Source organism: Stegastes partitus, unplaced genomic scaffold (assembly GCF_000690725.1).
Source record: "Stegastes partitus isolate 25-593 unplaced genomic scaffold, Stegastes_partitus-1.0.2 Scaffold818, whole genome shotgun sequence".
NCBI classification, from domain to species: domain Eukaryota; kingdom Metazoa; phylum Chordata; class Actinopteri; family Pomacentridae; genus Stegastes; species Stegastes partitus.
In genome coordinates, this window is record NW_007578549.1 from 6,185 (window position 1) to 25,442 (window position 19,258).

General features: G+C 39.8%; 1 protein-coding gene across 1 annotated transcript in view; it reads left to right on the forward strand.

Moving 5' to 3' along the window:
• Positions 1-247: 247 nt before the first annotated feature.
• Positions 248-19,258, forward strand: part of poc1b (POC1 centriolar protein B) — a 69,470-nt gene continuing 50,459 nt past the window's right edge. Inside the window, exons 1-10 of the mRNA XM_008292569.1 lie at positions 248-364; positions 929-1,013; positions 4,524-4,695; positions 4,815-4,994; positions 5,234-5,341; positions 5,735-5,850; positions 6,084-6,217; positions 6,365-6,433; positions 6,545-6,697; positions 6,992-7,069. Coding sequence (XP_008290791.1) covers positions 341-364; positions 929-1,013; positions 4,524-4,695; positions 4,815-4,994; positions 5,234-5,341; positions 5,735-5,850; positions 6,084-6,217; positions 6,365-6,433; positions 6,545-6,697; positions 6,992-7,069 — 1,119 coding nt within the window. The 5' untranslated portion in view covers positions 248-340. The remainder of the gene's footprint in view (positions 365-928; positions 1,014-4,523; positions 4,696-4,814; positions 4,995-5,233; positions 5,342-5,734; positions 5,851-6,083; positions 6,218-6,364; positions 6,434-6,544; positions 6,698-6,991; positions 7,070-19,258) is intronic.

The window sequence follows — 19,258 nt, forward strand, 5'->3', positions numbered from 1 at the left end:
ATTTAGCATTACCACATGTACCGTGAAGGCAGCACCACTAGTTTCTTCAAGATCAGCCCACAGGTGGCTGCAACTGTTGTTTAGTTGTACGTAAAGTAATAATCATGTTTGGTTGCTCATACTAACACGTAACTCATTTTCAAGTTTTTATTAAGTTTTTTTGATTCAATAAATTAATGTGAATTTAGGTTTATAAAACTGTTAAACTGACTGGCTTAATATCTGCGTTCGACAAGTCAGGTCTGAGAAAGTTGCTGAGGGCGCACTGTTGACAGTTATGGAAGTACAGAGCAGCGGGGCAGTTCAAATGTCCCCCAGACAACATTAGCTTTCCTAGCAAATGGCCACAATGGCGTCTGTTACAGTAAGTATAGTAGTTTTTTATTTATTTATTTTTTTTATGAGATGTGAACGCTGAATAACGTGCTCTACTGATAGCCGAGTCGGCAGGTTTGCTAGCTGCGGCTGTGCTGAGAGGATTTGCTGACTGAGGCTGTCAAACACACATTAGCTCCTTTCTGTTACCGAGTCACAGCATTGCTTGTAAATGTCTTTCCTCGCCTCCTGAAGTTTTCTGCTGAGTGGAATGTCTCTAATGTCTGTATCGGTGGGGCACTCAGGCGGCCAGCATACCAACGGGACTTCCTGCCCAGCCCACACCATAGCCTACTCCTCATACGAGTCCAGGCGTTAAGACAATGAAATCAAAAGGATTAAGCACTCTTCTCAGTGTTCACTCAACAGTATCGAGAACTGGACCCCTTCCAATGGCAGCAGAAGTGAAATGTGTTAACAAATTGGCTGACCTTACCTTGACTACACACAGGTCATGTTTTAGCAGTTGGATGCTATGCTGTTACTCTATTGCTTCATTAAAACTGCAGACTTTTCTTGACCGATTGTGTAATCGAGAGCATTGTCATTACAGGAGGATCCCACCCTGGAGAGACACTTTAAGGGACATAAAGATGCTGTCACCTGTGCAGACTTCAATCCAAACCGCAAACAACTTGGTAATTCGTAATGCTGCTAAAAGCTTAATCAGTGACGGGCTACTGTTAAGATGTGGTTTTTTTGGCCATGTGCTGAAAGGGCTGAACAGTTATTTGAAGCATTATCAAACACAATATGGACAAGTGCAATACCTCAGTCTTAGGTACTGCAGTTTTTTGATAAAGGTGAAATTACCAGTCACAGCATGCAATTTTCCAGATTCCCTTACATGAATTTTTTTTTTCATTGGCAAGAAATGAGTGAAATAAGCAGCATGCATCAGCATTTCCGCCTTGAAATTGCACTGTACTGTCTCAGACATATAGATTTAGTATTCAGGATTTTCATATGCAAAAAAAAAACAGAAACAAGAACCGATCCTGTCAATTTAAAGGGGGCTTTTTATATCATTGTTCTACTTCAGAATTGGTTTCTGGCTTGAATGTTCATACCTGATTTGCTCCAATATTGCAGCTTGTCATTGTGTAGTGTAGAGTAGTTTTACAGTGTTTGAGCAGAGTTGTAGGAGAGCTGGTGTGTTCAAGCTGCAAGGGTGAAACTTTAAAATGAAGAACTGTTGTGCAATAAAAATGTCCAGGCCTATGAATCATATTATCCAGGTTTAAGGGAACGTTCCTGTTTGGTACAGACCACAGCAAAAATTATGTCATCATTTTTATTTGTTTTTTGGTGGGAAAAAAATGTCAAAAATGTGTATTCCCACTAAAATCACAAGTCTTATCACTTTAGCAATATCAGTCAAAATAACTGCAATATGATTATTTTTGTTTTTGCATATCATTCAACCTGATCCTATGCCATTCATTGGTTCCCAAAAACACTGATTTTCTCACCTGTGTAACAGATGTACAAATATGTAGGGATAGTTATGTATGTTCAGTGCTTAACAAATGTATTAAACCATCTGTCTAATTTGTTAAGCACTATGTGCATTAAAGCATTTCGTGATACTGGAAGGTCTATCTATATAGCTCCCAACATTTTACCATTTTGAACAGAAGAAAGGAATTTCAAACTGAATTCATGTTTTAATACCCAAACTTGAGGCGGCTCACTGGGCTTCTCTGAGAAGTCAGAAATTAGTCAAGCATAACATTCAATCAGTAAAACCATTTTTTTCTGTTCAGGAATGCAAGTAAGTAACTGTAATTTGACATCTTTGTCAAAAAATAATGCTTCACTAATTTTTCTTTTTTTTGTAAAACAATAAATTTGAAAATTTATGTATAACAATTTTATTTTAGCAATAAAAGTGTCATTTTGGTTAAAGAACTTCTACATGCTGGTGTATTAACCATTACAGAAACATAAAAAATGATTATGGTAATTATGAATGCTGTTGATTTAGGGCAGCTGTGGCATAAACCTTACATTGAGTAATGGTCTAATACATTTGTTCAGCACTGTGTATATCTGTAAAAGAAGGTTATTTAGTAAAACAATCAGATCTTTAGTAATAACTGCACAACTTTGTTTACTCTTCATGTACACTACTTGTATGCAATGGCTTGTCATGTTTATATACTGCACCTATAGACTGTTCAGCTAGAACTGGGAGTATCTAATATGTTGTTTCATTATCAGGTTCATTATGATGGTAACACACGTAACTGGTCAAAAGTTTGGGCTCACCAATCCAAATAAAATCTGTTTCATGTTTTAGGTTATTTGATGTAGCCACTTTGTGTCTTGAATCAAGAAAGTGGCCACATCAAATCAAGACTCTTGATGACAGCTTTAAACACTATTGGCAACATCTTTACCATGATGCAGTGACCTGGAATGATTTTGACGAACAGCTGAGCCCTGTCAAAAGTTACTGGTGGACCTTCTTGCCAACGTAATGCCTTCGAGAGCATCAGTTTTGCTGTGCTGAGGTAGTGTTGGTATACAGCTAATAGTTCTATTGGACTGTTTGAATAACCCATGGTATGGCAAGAACCACTCAAATAACCAAATAGAAACAACAGTCCATTGTCAGTCAGCAAAAAAACATAAAATGCTGATGTGATGAAAGTTGCTCTCATGGAGTCAAGGAGAACCACGTCAGGGACGGAAGACCACAAGTTCTCTCTGCTGCAGAGAAGAAGGTCATCAGAGGTGCCATTCTCAGAAATCACTAATCTATAAAACCTCAGGTTGGATCCCATATCAGGGCTTCCCATCGTTCATAGAACAGCCACATCTCACCTGAATGTAAGAATGGGAGAATGTGTGCAAAAAAAATTGCGACAGACCAAGAGGAGGAAGACAACAGTTTGACCATAAACACCAGGAATAGGCATTAGTCCAATTAAAGTCTGGGCTTAAGTTTAACCAGCATTACTACCACAGCAGAGCATACTACAGGACAACGACCCCAAAACACCTCTAGGTTCCGTAAGGCCTGTAGATGCATACTCAGGCAGCTGTTGACATCACAAATGGGTCGTTGTTTTAAATTGTAGTACTTTCTTTTGGAGTAGGGTTGAACAATTAACGTTTTCAAATCTAAATTGCAATTTAAAACAATGCTATTAGCAAACTGCAAACACAGTTTAGGATATATGTTATGCAGCACCTGTGCCCTGCGGTTTAAACTGTTCTATCAGTTGTTTATGCCATCTTCTATGTGTGAGAGCATGTTTTTGATGGTGTCTCATGTGGTAATGCTGGATCACATGTTTTAAATCTTTGACACAGTGAATGCTGAGCTAAAGCTTGACCTTAAAAAAAATATTGCAAATCAAATCGCTATAGCGGGCAGAAAAAATACGATTACATGTTTTCTCCACACTTGGAGTTCACTTGGAGGACATGTCGTTTCATGCACAGCCCATCGGCATCTCTGTATTCTATCACTGCTCAACATGCAACACTACTGCCTTTGTAGCACAGAGCCTGTGTGGATCGAATTGTGAGCTACAAGTGCATGTCCACAAAGGGGTCCATGTACGTAGATGACCCTCAAGTACCAGAAACTGACATTGGAAGTATTCCTCTGGCCTCAGGGCTCTGTGGCTAAGAAGCAGTGGAATGGGGTAATGCATCAGATGACCAAGCCTCCGCAGTCACTGAATTAAACCCTGTTAAGATGGTTTAGGATGAGCTGGAGAGCAGAATTCAGTCAATGCAGCAAACAAGTGCTCAGCATGTGTGCTCTTTCAAGAAAAAAAAAAACTCTGATGGCCTCATGAAGCCAATTGAGAGATTGAGAAAATGCTAAGACTTTTATACAGCTGATATTAATACATAAATCCATGTGTGTTTATTCATAGTTTTGATGTCTTCAGTGTTGCTCTACAGTGCAGTCAAAATAATGAAAACTTGTTGAATTAGTGAAGTCCAACGGACTGACTTTATAAACTCAATCAACAATTTTCAGAGCTTTTACATCCAGCTGAAGAGTTAAGCTGAAACCTACTGCACCGTGTTCCAATAATGAGCTTTTTCTCTTGATTCCAGTCTTTTACTCTTTTAGACATTTAACGTGTAACTCTCCAACTTTTTTTTCTTTTGTCTCCCTCCAGCCTCGGGGTCAGTTGATAAGACTCTGATGATCTGGAATCTGGCCCCCAAGGGGAGGGCCTTTTGTTTTGTCGGCCACCAAGATGTCATCACTGGGTTGCAGTTCTCACCCTCCGGCACTCTGGTGGCATCTTCCTCCAAGGACAGAACAGTTCGACTGTGGACACCTTCCATGTAGGCATCAGTCACTGTATCCTGAACCGTACAGATGATTTAAACTGTGAAATAAATGGCCTGATGCACAGTTTGGGTTTGAAATCAAATGTGTTTGTTATTTTTTGTGTGTGTCGTAGTAAAGGAGAGTCAACAGTGTTCAAAGCCCACACAGCAGCTGTACGCAGTGTTGCTTTCTCCCATGATGGCCAGAGACTGGTGACAGCGTCCGATGACAAGTCTGTCAAAGTGTGGAGCGCTCATCGGCAGTGCTTCATCTACTCCCTCAACCAGCACACTAATTGGGTGCGCTGTGCTAGGTATACAGCAACACCGTATCCTTAGTAGCGTCTTGCACTCTAGAATGTTTGTGTAGACATGTCTTACCTGAAAATATCTTATAAGCTTGATAGTTATGTACTTCTAAACATTTTGCACTTTTCTTTTGAATAAAGCACAATGTGAAACATCTGTTAGAGAAGAGTAGGTATAATTCTGGAGTCAAACTAATATACACTGATTATGTATAATTGTCCTTTCATGTTCTGCCTTGTCATAGATTTTCTCCAGATGGGAGGCTCATAGCTTCTGGTGGGGACGATCGGTCTGTCCGGCTTTGGGACACATCCACCAAACACTGCATTAACTGTTTCACTGACTATGGAGGGTAAGTCCCCCCGAAAACAGCTTTAGTGTCCTTTTGTTCCCCTTAGCATTAGTTTTGCTATCATGTTGCTTTTTGGTTTGTTACTGAAATTAGTTTTAGTTAGATGATTATATGTTCTCTTTTGCAGAACTGGCACCATCACTGGATTATTACACCATGTTTTCCTTTTCTAAAGCAAAAACAATATAATTTCCAAACAGGATGTGTGAAAAATCACAAAGTACATTTTAATGCTGATAAAATGCCAAAACATTACAAATTGATTATTTTTTTGCTAGATATATGTCAATTGCTCTGTCTCTTCCATAGATGGCATTGTTGTGTATTATTTAAGCACTAGACTGTTGGTTTGCTGCAGACCACTGACTCTACTGGGTGTTTTTATTTTTCCAGATCAGCAACATTTGTTGATTTTAACTCCAGTGGCACCTGTATTGCATCCTCGTCAGTCGACAGTTCACTGAAAATCTGGGATCTGCGGACCAACAAGCTGATTCAGCATTATCAAGGTTTGTCACAATGAAGGCTGCTATGTATCCAGTCACACAGTTGCCTGAAATATCCTTGCAAGTATTTTAAAAATGTACTACAGACACGACTGTAATTGTATTAATAGATTTTGAGCTGAGAAATACATTTATTTGATGATAAAGCTTACATGTTTTTTGTTTTGAGTTTAAGCTCCAGTTGTTTTTAATCAGTTTTTTGTGAATGTGGCTTATTTGTGTATCTTTGGGATCAGTCCACAGTGCAGGAATCAATAGTTTTTCCTTCCACTCATCCAACAACTACTTGGTCAGTGGCTCCACTGACAGCACTGTTAAAATCCTGGACCTGTTGGAGGGACGTCTCATCTACACCCTCCACGGACACAAGGTGGTGCTACAGCACAGCTCGGTTTACCCACAGACATACCTTGGACTCAATCATATACTCTACACACTCTAAAAAGACTTCCAGTATTTTCCCATTTTTGTCGTGGTGTATTTTTTAGTCATTAACATTGTGTACTATGTTTTTCAGGGTGCTGTGATCACGGTTGCATTTTCCAGAGTGGGAGATTTCTTTGCCTCGGGGGGAGCTGATAGTCAGGTTTGTGCCTAATGCCTAATACATGAAACACTCCTCATACATTCAAGGTTATACTGTTTACTTTTTGTTGCAGAAAATGTGTTAACATTGACAGAAGTTGTGGTTCCCTAGGTGCTGCTGTGGAGGACAAACTTTGACAGCAGATCTTATCAGGATGTCCTACAACAACACAGTCGGAGGTCCACCCCAGATCCCTCACCCCACCTGGCTGATATTTATCCAAGGACACCCCACCTTCATCACCCACAGTCCACAGCCATTCAGGTCAGTTCAGTTTCACTTTATAAATAAAGAAATGTTTTAAAGACATATTCCACACTGAATTATACTAATTGTTCCTAAAGGTATGTATGCTAACGGACAATCACAACTGTAACGTACTAAAACTAACTGCCTTTCCAATTTTGAAATATTATAATGTTGTCCACTTTTAATATTTGGAAAAAAGGACAAAAATAATTTACTGTTTGGATTTGCTAAGTGGACATTCTAAAATGCTGTCTTAGCTGGTATGTAGAGAAGCAGTATTGGATCTTTAATGACTTGTTTTCTTCATAGGTCATTCCAACAGTGGCAGATACCTGGTTCACTGACCCACATGTCATAGAGCTGGGTCAAGCTGTTCACAGCACCACGGTAAGCTGATGCAGTACACTAAGTCCACAGTTGCACAACCACGAGAAAGTCAATCACAAATCACTCAGGATATGTATTTACCTCACTTAGCTTAGTCCAATCCTTACACATCATACAAACTCTGACCTATGTGTGACCTGTCAGTGACACAGCTCATGAGGGCTCAAGAGGACAGTGGATGACTTCATAAAGTCCAATCCATGTGGAGCAAACAGGGGGAAAAACACCATTGTTTTTATTTATTCATTGATTTTATTTCCCTGCCTACCGTTGCTCTATACGCACCCAGTGAAAGTTTAAACTCACAAAGAAACTGCTCGCATTGATCCACCTTTATACATAATTACACAGGTATGTTTCTCAAAGTTTGTGTGGATTACTACATTTGATAAAATTAAGTGTGTCTGTTCCATGAATCATGTTTGTGATATGTATCTATGTGTTGTTTCTCTTTAGATATAACACACAACACAACAATTGCGTACCACTTAAATCACTCACATTAAAATACCAAGGTGACAAGATCCAGTTGCTACCAAAAATATTCACACATACTGCAGTGAAAAGTTTGTTATTGTTTTTGTTCATGGAAAGCTTATAGATTCAACGTTGTCTATTTGGAGAGAATGCACCTGGGACCACCAGGTGGCAGTGCAGACTGTGTTTGGTTTTGCCATCCGTTGCACTGTGCAACACTTGATTCACCCAGAGGTGCTGTGGTATAGTCGAAAGCAATACTTTGCTGTTCAATTTGTGTTTATCCTTAATGTAGTTGTTTGCCATCAAACTGCTCAGAAATGTAATCCCATTTTAATTATAATTACACAGTAGTATAATACCAAGAAGTGTTGGTAATTTTCTAAATACTAAAAAACTTGTTTATAACTTGGTTATCTTAAAATGTGAATGTAACTTCAATTATTATTTTTTTCTATCTTGAAAGCTGCATAACAATTCAGTAACAGTGAACTTTATGGGCCAAATTTAAAATTTAAGTGTTCAACATTTGTCTATTTTCATTCAGTTGTCAGGTTTTACTCATAATCTGTTTTATTTTGAAATGGAACAATGTGGTTTTCCCTATGTGAGTTTTGATTTTTGTCAGTATTGCCAGATGCAGCCACTTTTAGCCACTGAGCAGCTCTGTCAGGGGGCTATCTTTCTTTGTTACAGGATACTTTACAGGCTACCATTGCAAGCCTATTTATCAAACCTTTTCAGCTGCTTTTTAAAATATATATTTTCTGAATGCCCCTTTGCATATTTGGGGTCAATATCATTCTGCTGTTTTTTATTGTTGCTGAAGGCCCATCTGGGGCCACAGGCCAATGACCTGTCCATGACCTGCAGTAGCAAATTCAGATTATGTTGCAAGGTAAAATCCTGGATGTAAATTAGTGCTATCCGCTTACTCTACAAATGTTGATCCGCATAAATGGGTAGAAACCTGAGATTAATGTAGGTAAGTCCTAATGTACAGATTAAATGAGTATTGGGAAACAACACACTTTCACCCGAGGCTGTCTTGGTGTAGATATAAGGTTACATGGTAAAATGTCATATCCATTGTCATGCTAAATACATGATCATGGTCACTGTAAAATGGTATAGAGTTTATTTTGACCAGAAATGTTCATTGGTATGACATTTTTTTATGGCATGAAATGATCAGTTTGGGATTGCCAAGATGTGGGTTTATGTATATAGCATGAATGACCTGTGGTGCTTTATCCACCAATTTGTCATGCTTTAGGCGTGAGGATGTAATGTAGCTCCCTCTGTGTATCTCATACATTACTCAGCCAGCCATCTCTCAAACTCTATTCACTTTAACACTCTATCTTGAAACAGTCATAGCAATAAAACTATTTAACCAGTTGCTTGTTAAGTAATGAAAAGGAAATTAGATAATTACACATCCTCTTTGTAAGTAGGTCACTGAAAGTAGTATTTAATGATTAATAATAAATATAACGTAAATATATTTTACACGACAACCATAAGTATGGACATAAAAAGTATTCCTTGCTTGCATTCATACAAGAATGAATGTGAGTTTACTCATGCTTTTGAATATGAGTACTGTATAATGTGAACATTCAGGGAAATGGTACATATATATATATATATATATATATATATATATATATATATATTGTAGCTCCTATAATAGCTGAAGTAGTAATTTTTCTTTAGTGTGTTGCGCTACTTCTCTTAGTGACTCCTTCCCTGCCATTGGCTGCTGTGTGGGAGGAACAGCAAGAATGGACTGAGCCAAGTGGAAGTCATTTAGAATGAGGATGGCCAAGTCAGATAAGTGGTGTTGGTTCAAGACTCCAGTAAACACACGGCTATACATCAGCCATTCATAGTTTGAAATGTTCTGATCTTAAAATGGAGCTGTGTAAATGAATGGGTGAAGGAAAACACAAGCTTTAACCTGTTTGTCATGAATTTAAAATTAAATGTAGTGAAATCATATTTAAAATAAATACCCACAATATTGTGTATTTTCAAGTGTTTTGCTACTGTTTAATTATAATCCATGTAACTTATTAGAAAGCTAATACATCTGCTTACAACTGCATAGAATTTCTGAATAGTGAATCTGGTCGCTCTCTTTTAGGAAAAGTTGTCTGGAATACAGGAACTTCCTAAACTTACCAATAAGGAGAATAAGCAGTTATTTGGCACTATGGGTGAATAGACCTAAACAATAATCCTAGCCACAGAAAATATAACTTCTTCTACAGAACACTGAAAAAGAGACATCACACTCTTCTTTTTATTACCTCAGTGATTGGTGATTCACAGACTTATGAAGTAACAGGCATTTACGATAGACACAAACGTAACAACTTGATAAATCAGTAGATGACCACAAACTGTGTGAATGTGAGTGTTCACTTTCTGGCTCTCATGTTACTGTTTTGTGCTTGCAAAACCTTTTCATTGAGTACTTATAGAAAGATTGTTTTTTTTATTATCTACACCTAAGCCTGCTGTGTAGTCAGCTGCAGGGTGTGCCTCAGATTCGGCTCCTTCTCCGTCTTGCCCTCTTTGCATCTCACTCCTCCCTTTTCTCTCCGTCCTTCTCTGCGTTGAAGGAGCTCGTCTTCGCTCCCTGTATGAATTGCCCAAGCGTGCCTGAATGGGAAGGCCCGTGAGAGATCAGAGAAAGATGGGGAGAGAGAGCAGGAATCCACATGCCAGTGCCCGGCCCCCGGGGGCCCTGAACAGGGAGCAGCAGCCACAGCTCTAATAATAGACTAGCTGGAGTTCTGCCTGCCTGTTACTTCACTGACTAACTCCCTGCACCCTGGTGTCACACTCAGTTGATACATATACATCAGTTTTCTCTTGGCCAAAATTAGCAAGATGAAGACTTGCGTTAGCTGACTGTGTTCAAATGAAATGTGTTCACATTTAAAATGCACAAGCACAAAGCTCCTGACTTATTAGTCTATATCCGTTCCTTCTCAGTGTCCTGTGTGTCTGTGCATGTGTGTACATATGTTGTTTAATGTATATGTGTATAGTTGAATTGGTGTGAATTAGGATTATGAGCTGCATGTGTGTGGATGTGGTGGTGGATATGTGATCTTTTTCTATGTCATTTGTGTATGTCTGTGTGCTTCAGGGGTTTGTCTGTGCATGAGTCACTGGGCATTGGAGTGTGAATGTGTGTGTGAGGGTCATCCCTGTTTAAATTGGTTTTGAGCAGGGAGCCCCCAGTGCTCCTTCTCCTGTCAGCACTAATCCCCTGATATCCATTGCTGGGAAACCTCATCTTTCCTCTCCTCTCCTCCTTGTGCTCTTTTCCTTGTGTCTTCCCCTCTGGTGATTGCCTTGTCCTTCCGCTGTTGCCGATGTCCTCAGAGTGCTTTCCCTTCCGCCCTGCGTCCGTGTTTCCCCTCCATCGCCCTAATGGGCCCAAGCGTAGGAGGAAACAGAGAGGGCTGGGAGATGCAAATGGCCTGAGGTGGGTACGTGGGTGGTTCGATGGGGAGGTTCCTGTACTCAGAGTTCCTGCTGCCATCAGTGACTTTTTGTCTTGAGGCCCATCTCCTCTGATCACTTGTGCATCGTTTTTCTTTGACTTTTTTAGACTCCAGTCTCTCTTAACCCTGTTAATGCTTAAAATGACAACCCTATCAACATACCTTCCTGGATCTCGATTCGTCCCACTGTAGGCAAGTCTTGTTGATAGTGAGATAGATCTGCAGGCAGATGTCAAAATCTAGTAGAAAGCCTTCCCAAAATGAGGTGTATTCTTTGATTGCCCACATATTTTAGACCATGAGGTATAGCCTATTTGCCAGGAGTGGAAAGCAGTTTTTCTTGATTAATTTAATTCTTTTTTTTTTAAATATAAAAAAGATTCCCTTTTACCAAACAAACGAACATCCTTAAACAAATTACTCATAATGTTGTCAACAATAATAGAAACAAACCAGTAATCGTTATGCATTAGTTTATGGTAAAAGTAAATTCTGTGCATGATGTCTATAGGATACCTTCATGTTGGACACACAACATTACAATTCTATGTGGTTTCTGACTTGCATTCAGGAAGTTTGTATGGACACGGAGGTGACATCAGAATTGACTTGATGAAACTGATGTGACATCAGCTGTAGCTTTGTCCCTCTCCTCCCTTTCTGTCTCTCTTTGCATTAGCCATTAAGCTGCAGCGAACTAGCAGCATAAGCAGGGTTCTGTTCATCTGAATGAACTGTTATCAGCAAACACTACGTCCTCACAGAGCAGAGAGAGGCTCAGAGTGATGCCCCCACTCTCATGTGACGTGATGCAACTTTGATAGACGCATCAGCAGCCACAAAGTGACTTATCTAAGCCACATCAGCAGCCATAGTGTCTGTCAGCTGCTATGTGCTAGCTGCCTCTGGATGACTGAATACTCTGATTGTGTTAATATTGCTTTTTAAATTTTGTTGTTGAAATTGTGACATATGTTTTATTTTTTTGACCCAATCTAATAACAATGTCTAATGTTTGAGGAACTAAAAACAAAACCACATGGTGTTCATTTTTGCATGTCATTCTTTTCATAGCTGTAGTTAAGTTGAATTTCAATGCTTTAACTCTTCCCGGGGAACTCTATACTGGGACCAGGCAGTATCTGGTAATAAAACACAACCTGCCACCATTTTTAGAAGGTTGCCAAGCATGGCACATTTCAATTAAATAAGTAACTATTTAGGTAGTATGACTAAAGTTAGTGTAGCGTTGCTTTGCTTGATTTCTCTTGCAGTTGCAGTTTAGAAGTATTAAACGGGTAAAATAACATCAGTGTTTTACTGACCATTAGATATTGTTTACTGTCTTATTTGAGATTTTGATTACACTGGATTTTTTTCAGATCCTACTCTGGTGATGGGCACAATGTAGTTTTCAAGATTCTCTCGAGATTCACCAAAGTGTCTCTCATTCATAGAACCATAGTTCTGCACTTTGATATAACAGATTTGGAGCAGTTACTGGCTGAATTTAAACTTGCGGTCAAAATTTCAAAAAATAGCCTATTTTTTGTAGTCCTACATTGTGGTCTTAATAATGAGAACAATGTTTATTCCTCTTCTAACAATCACATTTTCATGAACACAAATGTATCCCAATGTACTTTTTTTTTCTTTTGCAAATCAAAATCAAATCAAATCAAATCAAATCAGGTTTATTGTCATTGTGCTGCACATACACAGTAGTACAGGCAAGATGAGAGAGCGTTTCTTCAGGATCGCTCAACCAGCAAGTTTTGTGGAATGCACGTCTAGGATAAGACACTAAACGTTTGCTGTCACTGTCTCCTGAAGGGGCTGCTGCGTCCATGCATGCCGCCATTTGTTGAAGATAGCGAACCTCTTTAGGTCCTTGTAGGTCCTCCTTCTCCTCCTTTGTTTACATTCGTACCGTTTGCGCTACCTTCTCTCTTGGGTAACTGCTGGCGCAGTCGCCAATCGGACCCTGTGTTGGTGTCGTATGTCCAAATCACAACCGATCGCTGCAATTCCAGCGCCGTTCACTGTCCTGATGCCCAACAAAATCTCCCGGCTGCAAATTTTGTGGAATGAACGTCTGGGATAGACAAGACACTCAAAACGTTTGCTTTCATTGTCTCCTGAAGTGGCTGCTGCATCTATGTGCGCCGCTATCACCATGGCAATAAAAAAAAAACAACTTTGATACTTTTGTGGAACTGTGTGACCCCTCAAAATGTAGTGCAGGCCGCTGTCTGCTTGAGTCTCCTCTAGTTAAGTGAGAGCAAAGAGGAGGCGACGGAATACGCAAAGTGTCAATCCCATTGCACTGTACAGATATCAAGTCAGCTGTGAAACACTTGAAGAATGGCAAACGTGAAATGAGGCCAAGGAAGACAGAGAGTTGTCTGGGTGTGTGGTTTACTTGTTTTTATGGGGACCACAATGTCCACAGAGGTGAGTTTATGCAGGTCCTCCAGAGTAGAACAGGCTGCTAGTTGACCCACCTTCAAAGAGAAGGTTTGAGGTAAAGCTGGTATTAAATTAGTTTAACTTGAGTTTAGACTCAAATGTTGGACTAGGTTTAGGTTAAGCATCTAATTAACTATGGTTATCTATATGGTGTTGAGACCTAATGTTTTGGTCAAAATTTTAACAATCCTGCTGATAAACAGTCTACCAGTACAAACGTGTGTTTAAGAGGTGATTAGATAGCGGACGGTTAGATTTGGTTACTTGTGCAATCTCTTGTGTCCCTGCAGACGTTAGCAGTGACGCCAGTTTGACTAGGCAAGGTGTCCTCTACCAACGGGCCTCCTGGCACAGACATCTATGTGTGTATGTGTCTGTGTTTTTAGCTGTGTGTCCTATCCTCCTGTGTAACCCTTACGTAATAGTGTGTAGTAAATTTATTGTGCTTTGTCCTCGTTTTTAATAAATCTATTCAGGTGCATCCATTAACTATGAACATGTAAGGTCATACGTATTTGTACAATTGCACAGTGTACATGCATCCACAATAGCAGAGAGGACCCCGCCCCCAGCCCTTTCTAGCTTCCTGTGCAGGGGAAGTACAGGATATTGGATGGCCTGGAGGTTTAGATACCAGATTTAAGTGCTGTAGAGGAGAACATGAGTGACAAGACACGACGGAAATGAGCTAAAGATAGTAACAGAGGGGGGAGGGGGTTCACTTTCCACCAGGACATGGACTCCCAGAGGCTGCATAACACCCTCACACTCGAACACATAACGACACACAAACACACACTGCTGCAATCGGGCAAACATGCTTGTGTGCACTCAGTCCAAAACACAATCAAGCACATTCATTCATACCATATTCCCTGATATGCTGTTAGAATCACAGACTCTTACTTACATACTGCCCTGCAGGCCTAATCTTCTAAAAATAGGCATACAGAGCATTTATGAATCTGATAAGACAATAATAACATTCTTAATCTTGCTTTATATGATTGTTTCATGATAACATTAGATAAAATGACTATGTCTTTGAGACAATCAGTCATATTACTGAAAACACAGAATTAACAACCAATTTTACAGTTCTGTGCAGATTTTTGCCTCTTAGGTTGCTGTTTTGTCTTTCTAACATTTTGATCTAAATGAACACTAAATTGAAACAAATTTAAGGCACTTTGTTGAAACATGTACGTTGCTGTAAGACTGGTTGATTATTGCAACCAAAGCTTCTACTTGAAGACATGATCTTAAGCAAAAAAACAGCAAAAAAGTAAAGTAAAACCCAGACTGTAAAACAGGTAAAGCATTTAATAAGATTAAGAGGTTTTTCTTGAGTCTAAACCAGAGCTAAATGTGCATATTGGATACAACTCCGCTCCTGTCAGCCAGATGTATAACTTCACCATTGTTGCCGACTATTTAGGAAATTCAAGAAAAGCATCAAGTAAGGCAGGTATTTGAGTTTCACCACCTAGTTGGCAGAAAGTGCTTAATGCTGCCAGCAGTTTTTAATTGGACTATGTTTAGCTGGAATATTGGTGCCTCCTGACCATTCAGTGGCCCTAGTGACAGCAGAGTCAAAGCAGAACCTCGTCTCCAGACACCACACGTCATGTAATGCGATGTTTTGCTGTTAGACTCTCCGTGGCAGCTCCAGTCTCTCAGGAGCTTGCATGCAAGTGTCCAAAACTTGATCTTACTCATCAAAAATACAAGAGGAGGGCAAGCCTTATCACTAATTCAAGAAGATTCTCTCTTCAGATTCCTGTCCATGCTTTCCCTTCTTCACCTTTGTCACCCTTTCTGTCTCTCCCCTTTCTCTCCTCTTGTATCTGTTGTCTCTTCATCTCTACCTTACACAACACTCACAAGCACTTTAGGGTCCCCTCCTAACTAGAAGACTTTTTGCTGCTCTTAGATCACAAGGTATAAAAAGAAATGTTTGTGTTATTCAGGTTAAATATGCTGCAAAACCACTATAATAGTAATCAGTGAGGTGTGGTCAGATTCATGGCTGGTGAGGCACTGACTTCATCAGAATCAGATTTACAAATATATGCACTCTACAGAGTAGCTCATTTGCCATTTGATTGGCAGCAGTTTACGAGTTATGTTTAATATCTGCATTCTTTACACATACAAACTGTAGCTCACAAAACGCACATTTTATTTAAAAACAAAACAAAACAAACAAACCTGATTGCTATTACCTTTACTTAAAAAAAAGTCCATGCGCTGCTCCTTCTGCACAAAAATATCTGTTACTTTCTGGTAAAAGTCCTCCTTATCTTCCTTCACTGGGCGAGAGGGGAAAAAAAATGGATCGCTGCACTTGACTTGCTAACTATATATTGTACCTAGTCCAGCTTGCTGTCACTGACTCTGCAGCCACAGAGTCACAAGAAGAATGTCTGGGATCACGAGCGCCCCCTGCCATGAGGCAAGAGAACTGCCTGCCTCACCTAGAACCACTTCTCAAATGTTTATAATTGCTCAGTACACGAAACACGTTCCACACATACAGTTGGTAACAAAAAAACATTATTATATACATAAGCTAAACTATGGAAAATCAGTTCATATATTAAATGTGTTTGACCCATTTTATTGGCGATGTACAGACTGCATTAAGCTGTTACTGCATGGCAGCCAGCGCAGTTAGCGAGGGATTGTACAATCCAAGGTGAGGCTCAGCTCGCTGCTGCCTCACCGGCTTCTCTTCCAAGCATTTGAATGGGAAATTGTGAAAATTCTGCGATTTTAAATTTAAAAAATCATCAAAATTGGAGAGGCTAAATGAAAAAATAAATACTTTATAGTACAAATCACTGGATAAATATAACCATTTAAATTATTTTGTCATATATATTTTTTCCGTAATGCCTCCCCTGACCACACATCACTGATAATAATATCTAAATAATATTGCATTATCACCAGTCATTTCCCATTATATGAAAAATATTTGGAAATTATTGTTTATTGTAAGTTGTTTTTATGCATACACAGAAATCATTGATTATGTGATCATGGAAAGCACATGGAGCAATCAAGAACAAGTCTTGGGAGTCTACTGTCCAAAACGTGTAAGCCCTGAAAGCACAACAACATATAAATAAATGTAATTGTTTGTGTGTGAGTCATGTAATGTCAATAATAACTTTGCAATGTCAGATGTGACACTGTGAGATGGTTGTTTCAGAGCTGTTTTCCTCAGTTCCTGTCACTCGGATGGCATCCCTCTTTGCATGTCAACTCCATCAGCCCGCCACATCCGACCAGCCCTCATCCCACTGAATGTACTCTCTCAGGGGTACAGCTTGTATCCTCAGGGCCAGTTGGTCCATGCAGTGGCTAATAATAGTAAGACAGGTCTTTACAGGTATCACTGGGACACCTGAAAGGCAAATGGTGATGTGTTGTGTTTTCTTCTCTGCTTGTTGACAGAAATTGGTGGAGGCTAGGATTAAAGATGAAAACAGAATTTGGATGAGATAAAGACAAGCCCATATGGGATTTGATTATGTTGTCGTCATCTTGCCTATAGGATCCTGGAAGGAAGGGAGAGAGAAAAAGACCATCAAAAATGTTTTTGGTATGCTGCCTTTGCGGTCAGCTTATATTTTTTTTAGTAATTCCCAGTTGGTTTGTTGAATTGGCGGATACTCATTCAAGGATTCAGTCTTTCACTTTGTAGATTGTCTTCATTTCTGTTTACCTTTTGCATTCTCTTCGTTGTAAGCCAGTGTAGTACTAAGGTGACCATAACTTGAACTCTGCGTAGGTATACACTTCCGATCAAAAATGAAATATAAAAACTGATTGCTTTTTTTTCTGGTGTCATCACCAGTTTGAAAATATTCATCCGACAGCCACAACAATAAAACCATCTTTAAAATACTGTGCGTCACGCCACCAAAACAGCTCTAATCTGTGGGGGTCTGGACTCCACAGATATCCAAAGGTGTCCTGTGGTATCAGGCACGTAGACGTTCGCAGCAGATCCTTTAGTCCTGGAAGTTATGAGGTCGGACCTCTATGGAGGTGACATGTTCTTACAGACATCCTACTGCTGCATGGCTGCTTGTAGATTTTGGGAATTTGGAGGCCAAGACAATACCTTGAACTTTCTGTTGTGTTCCTCAAACCATCCAACCACCATTATCTATACACCACTTAATCCTGGCTAGGGTCGTGGGGGGGCTGGAGCCTACCCCAGCTCACTTAGGGTGAAGGCAGTGGACACCCTGGATTGGTCGACAATCTGTCACAGGACTATAGACAGACAACAAGCACAGTCACATTCACACCTCACGGACAATTTAGAATCACCAGTTAACCTCAACATGTTTTTGGACTGTGTGGGAGGATGCCGGAGAACCTGGAGAGAACTCACACTGCACGGGGGAGAACATGCAAACTTCAGGCTGAAAGATCCTGGGTGTCACCGGAACGCGAACTAGGGATCTTCTAGCTGCGAGGCAATGGTGCTAACTACTGAGCCATCTTGCAACCCTTCCTCAACCCATTTCAGGATTATGTTTGCAGTGTGGCTGGGTGCATCATCCTGCCGCAGAGCATCACACTCTTCATATTTACTGCAAACAAATATTGGTTCCAGATATTTGTTCATCACTATCCTTGACTACCTATGACCGGTATCAGTACTCACCAGTTGTCCTTCCTTGGACCACTTTATGTAGCAGCTAACTACTGCTTTCTAGCAACAGCCTATAAGACCTGCTGTTTTGAGGATGCTCTGACCCAGCTGTCTTGCCATCACAATCTGACCATTGTCCAAGTCACACATTTCCTTTCAGTCGCCTGTTTTACCTGCCTCCAACACATCAGCTTCAAGAACTGACTGTTCACTTGCTGCTTAATATACGCCTCCCCTTCACTGGTCCCATTGTAACAAGAATAATAACAGTCTAACATTGACATTATTCACTCCACCTGTCAGTGGCCTTACTGTAGTTGCTGATCTTTGCATATGTGTGTTTGCTAGCATTGTAGTCGAGATCACCTAAACCGAGACCAAGACATGGCCAAGACCACAGTGTAGCGAGACTGAGACAAGACCAACACTTTGAGGGGTCGAGACCGAGTCAAGACCGAGACCATACCAAATTTAACTTAACCATTTTATTCAACACTTATCCAATGTAGTTTTAAGGCAAGTGTAAGGTTGCCTGTAATACTCGTCTGCAACTGCAAACAAACATTCAATACGGAATGTATCAAACAAACAGTCAATACTACAATTTTATCTTAAATATTAAATGACCACAGCAGTTAGTTTTCTTACTTTAACACTGGCATTACAATCATTTTCAGAAAGAGGATAGGTGTGCATTTTTTCCTTTTAAGTACACCCAGTGTGGGAAAGATTGTGTGATTGAACAAGCCATAGAAGAGGGAACTCACAGCACTCAAAATTGTGTTGTACATATATTTAGTTTAATTTATATTGAAGTTACACATTTATTCTGCAATTGTGTGTTTTAATTTTAAAAATTGGCACCTTAAGTATTTTTTTCAGTTTTGTTGTACTGTAATAGATTTTGTAAAAGGATGTTCATCATGGTAGTAAAAACTCCATTTTAAGCATACCTATAACTATGTTTAATCATCTAAGCCAGTGGTTCGCATAACTTTTTCTGTCAGGCCCCCCTTCGGAGGACAAAAATCTTTTGTGCCCCCC